Consider the following 8,573-nt stretch of genomic DNA (forward strand, 5'->3'; position numbering starts at 1 on the left):
TATCCATTCGTTTGTTGATGGGCACCTGGGTTGTTTCCAACTCCTTGCTATTGTGAACAAAGCTGCAATAAACATGGGTGTGCATATATCTGCTTGGCTGTCAGTGATGAATTGCTTTTTATGATTTTCTAGCTATGGTCTTCTATTCACCTTATCAAGCCATCAGATGGTTGGATTGTTGTTGTTGCCGTTATGTACCATCAAATCTTCCATGCAATGACCATTTGAACGGCAGATCTGAACCTGACCTTATCTTACCTACACCATGCGCACCATGTCTGACATGCTCGAGCCCACAGTGGTAATTACTGTGTCAATGCATCTTGTCGAAAATGTTCCTCTCTTTTGCTGACTCTCTAACTTTCTCAGCGTAATGTCTCTCTGAATGTAATGTGTCCTCCTGAAAATACCCCAAAGTAAATGAGATGAAGTTTCACTGTCTTTGCCTCTAAGGAGCACTCTGGTTGCACTTCCTTTAAGACTGATTTGTTAGGGATTCCTTCCCACCACCCCCCGTTACGGTATATTTATTACTCTTCACCAACACCACAACCGAAAAGCCTTGCTTTCTTTTTTGGTCTTCCTTATGCATTGCCCAAGTTTCAGCTTCTTAGGAAGCAATTAATTGAAAATACCATGGTTTCGATCAGGCACATCTTATGATTACTGGGTGAGACTAGGCGAGCAAGCGACTCGACGGCACATAACAACAACAGGGCACACAAGGTGCTTGTGGCCCACAAGTGGCCAGCATTGGTGACTGGACAGTGTATTGATAACTGAAGAACATGGGAGGATGTGGGTGTGGGAGTATGCAAATAAAGGGTATGGGTTCCTAATCATGTATCTGTCAGTTTTGTCCTCACCCTAATCATAAAATGAGTTATGTTAGAGGTGGACCTGCTGAAGAGTATCCAAAAATGACTGGAACAGTACATCAGTAGAGAACTTCTAGAAGTCCAAGCTGGGTTTAATGCCCTAGAAGAGGCACTAGGGATATCATTGCCAATGTCAGGTGGATTTTGGCTGAAAGAGAGAATACCTATCAGAAAGATGTCCATTTGTGTTTCATTGACTATGCAAAGGCCTTTGACTGTGTGGATCACAATAAATTGTGGCTAACGTTGAGAAGAATGGAAATTCCAGAACACTTGATTGTGCTCATGCAAAACCGATAGTTGGTCCAGGAAGCAGTCGTCAGAACAGAGCAAGGAAACGCTGCATGGTTCAAAATCAGAAAAGGAGTGCATCAGGGATGCATCCTGTCTCCACACGTTTTCAATCTATATGGAACAGAACATTCAGAAGGAAGGACTTTATGAGGAGGAATGTGGTATCAGGATTAGAGGGAGACTCATTAACAACCTGCATTATGCAAATGACACAACTTTGTTTGCCGAAACTGAGCAGGAGCTGAAGCACTTGCTACAGAAGGTCAAGGACCACAGTCTTCCGTATGGATTGAAGATCAACATCAAGAAAATAAAGATTCTCATCACTGGGTCAACTGACAGCACCATGATAGATGGAGAAGAGGTTGAGATTGTTAACAATTTCAGCTTGCTGGGCTCCACAATCAACACTCTTGGCACCACCAGTCAGGAACTCAAAATGAGTTACATTACAAAAATCTGCTGTCAGGGAACTATCCAGAGTGCCAAAGAGCAACAATGTCAGTCTAGAGACTAAAGTGCTCCTAATCCAGGCCATGGTCTTTGCAAGTATTTGCCATGCATCATAGAGTTGGAAAATGACTAAAGATGACAGAAGAAGAATTAATGCCTTTGAGTTTATGATGCTGGAGAAAAGTATTGGACTGCTAAGACAACAAACAGGTCTGACCTAGAGAGAGTAAAACCAAACTGCTCCTTGCAGGCAAGGAATTTGAAGCGCTCTCTCACATACTTTGGGCTTATTGCCAGGAGGGACCGGTCCTTGGAGGACATTATACTTTAAAGGGTAGAGAGAAAGCACAGGAGAGGAAGATCCTGGATGAGATGGATTGACACAGTAACTAGGATGATGAGAGCAGGTGTGTAAGAGCCAGTGAGATGGGCTCACAACAGGGTAAGATTCAGAGCTATTATGCATAGGTTTGCTATGAATCGTAGCTAATTCAATGAAGTGGGATCCCTGTATTGGGAAACCTAGAACCAAGAGACAGAGAGCTGTGACACTTGAAACGATAATTGGTGGCAAAGCAATGGCATTAGCATTAGCAGAAGAACTGTAATATTTATGGGAGACAGTGCTGTGGATTTATTGCTTGCTTAATGTGAAGCAAAGACAACTTGCCTTGGAGGCCATGTTTATGAACTCAACAAGTCAGAAGCCCCACTGAGACTTCAGTCCCATCCCTGAAAGTCTGCCACACTCTAAACCCACTCTTTCTCCAAACCCCAGTTAAGATCAGAGTCCATTCCACTTAGACAAATTGTCTCAGATGAGCATAGCTCTGTTTTACCCGAAAAGCAAACTCACACTTTTGTGCTTTTTTCATGAGGAAGCCTCATCCATTCCCATGACCTGTGTGACGGATACACAAGGCCCAGGTGTAGGAGGACATGCTCACCTGTGCATTGACCAGCCAGATGAGCTTGTCAAGGTTCTCAAACCACCTCTGCGCATTCTTGTAATGGAAGTCTGAGCCCATGGTCATTAAGATGTGGTTGGTGCGGTAGTTCCTGGCCTGGAGGCAGAATGGTAGAATCTTCTTAAATCTGAGTGCTTTGACGCTCGCCATCAACCCCCCAACATCCAGTTGTATCATCAGTTGTCAAAACAGCAGACATTCATGAATAGTAATACTCAGCATGTGAATATCGTTTTAATAGTCAAAGATTTCTTGAGCAGTTACTATGGGCCCACCTAACAGTGAGGCTGGTGCCACGTTGCCTCCTGGATGCAGTGGGAGTGTGAAGCTGGGGAGGGTTCTTTTTTCTACTGAGCCAGAATGTACACAGACCCATCAAATATGCCTGGGCTCGGGATCAACTGCCTGGCCTTCACCCTGGCTTGACCACTCGCCAGCTCTGTGACTGCTGGCGATTTGACCCATTTATCTTCCATTTAGCTTTCTTAGTTATCAGCTTCTTTTACTTTAATTGGGACAATAATGCTATGATGGGAATTTAGGGAATGACTGTGTCATGGTAAGGAGACCTTGTGGTTCAGCAGCTTTTGTGTTGGGCTGACAAGTAAAGGTTGGTGGTTCAAACTCTTCCAAAGAACTATGGGGGGAAAGAGAAACCTATATGCTCATGTTAAGATCTAGAGCCTCAAAAAGCTGGAATCAACTCAACAGTAGTGGTTTATAAGAAAATAAGAAGTGAGGCACAAATGGAAATTTGTACACCAATGTTCATAGCAGCATTATTCACCATCGCAAGAACATGGAAACAGCTCAAATGTCTAACCACAATCGAATGGATTAAGAAATTATGGTATATTCACATGATGGAATACTATGCAGCACACAGAAGCAATGATTTTGTAAATCACTACCTAACTTGGGAGGGACTGGAGAGCATTATGCTGAGTGAAGGAACTCAGTCCCCAGAGGACAAATACTGTACAAGACCATTATAGTAGAGCGTGTATGAGGATCCGGGGGGGGGGGGTCGTTAATCTTAGGGTCACACAATTTGATGGGTGGGTAAAGGAAACGGGAAAGATCTGGTGTGAAAAACAATGTATATGAACTCTGTAAGTAAACCAGTATAAAATAAAAATTTTATTGAAAAGAAGAAAAAGAAAAGCCATTTAAAGAAACCAACACCAAAAACTAGTAGAAGGTTTAGTTTTCGGTTTGGTGCCACACTAAAGCTCTCTAATTATTAGCTACGAAACACCCAGAGGCTATGGTCAGTGGTAACCTGGTTAGGGGTCAAGTCATGGTCAAGGTTACCTGGTCAGCAGCCACTTGAAGAAAGCGTGTCACCATCTTGTCAGCATTGTAGTCACTGCTGCTAATTTCCTCTACCAAGTCTGGGTCAGAACACAGAGAATCCCAACAAAATCCAGAGGGTGGTTCATACATGTTGGGGAGCACACCTGTTGGCCAAGGCATGGAGTTCTAGTAGGAATCTGCCGAGAGCCATCGAAAGAGGCAGGGGGCATGCTTCCCAAGCCCCGCCCCTCGCAGCACACACTCACTAGTGAAGAGGTCGGCAGCTGGGGGATGGAGAGTCGAGCTGCCCCGCCACACCAGCTCCATCTCACGCGCTTCCTCTCGCCACTGCTTATCTTGATAGTCTACTCGCCCTAAGAAGACAACGTCGAAGCCCATCTGGGAGCAGGAGACACACATGGTGGAGGGTTGAAATCCAGTTCCCAGGCCCTCTGAGTGAGTTTGAGATGAGTGAGGTGGAAATGAAGTCAAGGCCAAGGGCTGTCCACTTCTAAATTACAAAGCCACTGCACTGAGACTTGAAGAGGATGTATTTAGTGCGAACACAGTTTAGGATTCTATCCTACTCAATCTCACAATTGGGGCGTGGTCAAAATTCCCAGAGGAGGTGGAGGGAAACAAACCCGATTTAACCCGAATGAGAGCCAGAGGCAGGGCCAGCGCAGACCTGAAGGAGGGCGGAGTTAGAAAGGGCCTGTGAGAATGTGAATCTTAGCCACTCAGAGGGAAGCATCTAATTCATTCATTACAGATCAGGGGAGATTGTGGCGAATCCACAATAATGTGGGGGCTCTTAACTTAGGTTGAGTCCAGGACTAGAAGTGGTTGCACCTGGGCAAAGAGTGAGGCCTGCTCACGTGAGTGGCCAAAGGGGTTGATTTGCCAGGCAATGTGAGGATGTCCATCTTTGCCAAAGGTGTCCTTCAGGAAGCGTAGCCCAAGGGTCATCTGGTCCACTACGGCTCCATAGTGGGTAGTTGCCTCGTCGTTCATGACCCAGCCTCCATTGGCAAATTCCAGGCGCCCTGGGCAGGAGAAGGACCATGAGAGGTAGAGAGCACAGATTAAGGTCCACAAAGAGAGCAGGCCAGATGACGTTGGGGATGAGGATCACCTGATTCCCCAGACCTAGAATGAGAGTTCAGTTTTTGGTCCCGTGGGGCCAAGGGGTGGCCAGGATGATCACTCTGAAGAGTTGACTTTCAAGAGAAGAGGCACCTGATAGAGATGCTTTGAAGGATATATAGGAATCCATCTCCCCAGGTGAAATTCTAGACCACCAAAGAAACTAAAAGCTCATTGCCATCAAGTCAGAACCTACTCTTTGCTGACTGTTCAGCTAGTTGGGTTTTAACAAGCTGTAAGTCACACTGAGAGGTGATTACTCCTCTTTCTGTCTTGGAGCTGCTGGTGAATTCAAACCACCAAAAAAAGGTCCTGCCTTTGAGTTAGCGGGGCAACTCCCTGCTGACCAACGCACTGGAGTTCTCTGGGAAAGCAAGCCATGGGTATGCATACGGGGTAACACAAGCAGGGGAAGGGTTCCAGCATGGAAGCCAGGTAGACAATTTTTTCTCCTCCCTTGGGGCAAGCTCACCCTGGCGCACCAGGTCCTGCACAGCCTCCTGCATTTCCTCTGTCTGTTTCTTCCACCAGCGGGAGAAGAAGGCTATTTCCACATAGATGAAGCGGCGAGTGGGCTTAGCCAGCAAGGCTTCAACCACTGAGTTCAGGATCTTCCACACACAAATAAAAGGGGCCTCTGGATCTGTGTGAGTAGTCGATGGACAGGAAGATAAAGGATGAGAAGTGGTCATACGCTGGACACAGTCCAACTTCCCATGTGGGGGAGTAGAGGAGATTAGAGGTTCATATGGGATATGGACATCCAGGGAAGTGCTTCTATAATGTTGGACTCAGACCCCCGCTTACCATCACAAAAGTACTGGTCCACTGTCATGATCCATCCCACGTCATTGTGTGTATGGGCCACCAAGTGTACATTGAGCATGTCTGGCTGTACCTTGGAATATGTCTGCATAGGGATCCCAAACACATACACATAGTCTTCAGTGCCCACCTGTCTCACACTCCCATCTTCCACCCTGGAGCAAGTTGGACAAGACAAACCATGATTGTACACTGATCCAATGAGTCTGTGACCCCCCCCCTTAAACTGAGACCACTCAATGTGTTCTAAAAGCTCAACCATGTGCCAGAGGCTGGGCCTTCTGTGTAGTCGACACACACAGTTGGGCATATAGCTCAACGTTCAGTGACAATCATATTGTCAGATAAGGAGGTGCAGACTTACAACTATGCCCCCAAACTAGGTAAAGAATCAGACACCCAGTAACACAAAGCTCGTCCTCAGACTGTACAATCACACAAAGCTGCATTTGGAGGCTACTCATAGTCAGCCAAGAAGTCAATCAACAGATACACACAACCCACAAACAGAAGCAAGGATGCATCAGACGCGCGTGCACGCGCGCGCGCACTCACACATCATCTCATTGTCAGAATAGGTAAGTACACCCTGAAACATGTGACATGCCCTAGGTCCTTCCCAGTCCGTGGACAGACTACCTCTCAGACACTTTGCTATGTAGATATCTTCACACACCTTTTTGTCATCGGTTTGAGCCTTGGGTATCTCCACTGGCAAAAGAAGAAGGAGGCAGAAGATATGAGGCCATAGGACATGGGAATTGACCACAACCCAGTATCTGGAGGTTCCATCTGTGTTCTGACCCATGCTGATCCTTGAGTTACCAGTTTGTGTGCCCATCTCTCTTTGCCCTTCACTGTTACCTTCTCCTTGCATTGACAAAACAAAGGCCAAGATTCTAGATCCAGCCAGCCAATCAGGACAGAGCAGGGGCGGGGTCTAACATCATCAGAAGGACATAGATGCTTAATGTGACAGCAGACCACAGCCAGCTCTCATCCTCATGCATCACTGACTTCAAGAAACATTGCTTGGGACCTGATGGAGAAGGAGTGATCTTTCTGACTTTCTGGGGAACTGTCCTGATAATCGTGGTTGAAATTGAGACAGGCAAGGGCCCTGGTACATGTGGAGGCCCAGAAGGTAAAGGCAGCTCAGAGGGCAAAGATGTGGAAAGGATGATGGGTCTGAGTCTTGAGGGAGTTGGCCAGAATCTTTAGGGCCGGCCTTCGCATGAACCTAAGGTTGAGTTCTGGGATCAACTGACCTGACTCAGCTCTGGAGGTCCCTACTAGAAGCAGATGTTGACAGTGCGTGTCTCAGTTGTCAACAGGAAGTAACTGGCTTCAAATGCATCTGAAGTTCTGTCACTTTCCATAGCTCCAGGCTCCCATCCTGAGGTATCATCCAGCCCTTTGACAGACACAGTCCTTCTCTGGCTTCTTGCCTTCCTTTCAAAGTCTTTTCACACACGGATAGAATTTGCCTATTAGCATTTGTTGAATCCTATTATACCCTTCCCTATTCACAGTCCTCATATTATCTTCATCTCTTTCACAGTAAAAGAAAAAGAAAAAAAGTCCAGCTCCTTGTAAAACGCTTCAAGCCCTGAATTCTTCAGACCTCATCACTTCTTTGATCTTATCTCCTACTCCTCATGCTCACTCTCAGCTCCAGCTTCAGTCTCAATATCTTACTATTCCTCAAACTGCTGTACTAAATTGAATAATAATGGCCCTTAAGGATACCCACATATCAAATTAGTATGCTGAGCAAATCACTCAAGAAACTTAACTTCCCAATCAACAAACGAATGGATCGAGAAGCTGTGGTATATTCACACAATGGAATACTACGCTGTATTGAAAAACAAGGAACTCATGAAATATTATTCAAAATGGATGACCCTGGAGGACATTATGCTGAGTGAAGTATCTCAGTCACAAAAGGACAAATACTGCATGATGCCACTGTTGTAAAGCAGGACTGACATTGGGGTTGGGAGGAGACTGAGAAAGATGGGATAAATAATGGATGCTGCACTGAAACAAGATGAGGGAGAAAACTATTTAAGAGCGAAAATTATTAGGTATTTTTGTCATGACAGGAGTCCAGAGTGAAGGCTGCATAGTGGAGTGGACCTGGGGGGAGGGATTGTAAAACAATGAAAGAATTTTTCTTTTACTTTTTCAAGAGGGTAGTGTAGTAGGGGGGAGGGCTGGAAGGGGAGAAAAGTGCAACAATGAACGAATGGAAACCCAAAGTCTCTGTAAATTTTCATGGAAATTAATAATAAATTAAAAACAAACAAACTTAACTTCATGAAGGAAAATGTGGCATCAGGATCAGAGGAAGAGTCATCAACAAACTATGTCGTACAAATGACAAGCGCCTGCTTGCTGAAAGCGAGGAGGATCTGGAGCACTTGCTGTCGAAGGAAACAAAAATCTTCACCCCTGGCCAATCAGCAACATCATGATGAATGCAGAAAAGATTGACATTTTACACAAGGTCCTCTTTCTTGGATCCACAATCAACACCCTTCGTACCAGCAGTCAAGAGAAAAAGGAAAAGTCTGATCATCATTGGGAAAGTCTGCTGTCAGGGAGCTTTCCAAATTCCTGAAGAGCAATGATGTCAGTTTAAGGACAAAACTGTGCCTGATTCAAGCTATGGTCTTTTCAATCACCTGCCATGCATCAGAGAGCTCGA

The 8,573-nt window shown here is 45.5% G+C and overlaps 1 protein-coding gene across 1 annotated transcript in view; it reads right to left on the reverse strand.

Annotated features, from left to right (window-relative positions):
* The window catches only part of LOC102865353 (lysosomal alpha-mannosidase-like), a 47,944-nt gene extending 41,993 nt beyond the window's left edge, over nucleotides 1-5,951 (reverse strand). Inside the window, exons 1-7 of the mRNA XM_006898858.1 lie at nucleotides 5,849-5,951; nucleotides 5,737-5,745; nucleotides 5,508-5,678; nucleotides 4,742-4,935; nucleotides 4,156-4,288; nucleotides 3,908-4,053; nucleotides 2,573-2,689 (exon numbers count right to left, since the gene is read on the reverse strand). Of these exons, the coding sequence (XP_006898920.1) occupies nucleotides 2,573-2,689; nucleotides 3,908-4,053; nucleotides 4,156-4,288; nucleotides 4,742-4,935; nucleotides 5,508-5,678; nucleotides 5,737-5,745; nucleotides 5,849-5,951 (873 nt within the window). The remainder of the gene's footprint in view (nucleotides 1-2,572; nucleotides 2,690-3,907; nucleotides 4,054-4,155; nucleotides 4,289-4,741; nucleotides 4,936-5,507; nucleotides 5,679-5,736; nucleotides 5,746-5,848) is intronic.
* Between the last annotated feature and the right edge of the window lie 2,622 nt (nucleotides 5,952-8,573).

Source organism: Elephantulus edwardii, unplaced genomic scaffold (assembly GCF_000299155.1).
Source record: "Elephantulus edwardii isolate Elephantulus edwardi_28Jun2011 unplaced genomic scaffold, EleEdw1.0 scaffold00237, whole genome shotgun sequence".
Classification (NCBI taxonomy): domain Eukaryota; kingdom Metazoa; phylum Chordata; class Mammalia; order Macroscelidea; family Macroscelididae; genus Elephantulus; species Elephantulus edwardii.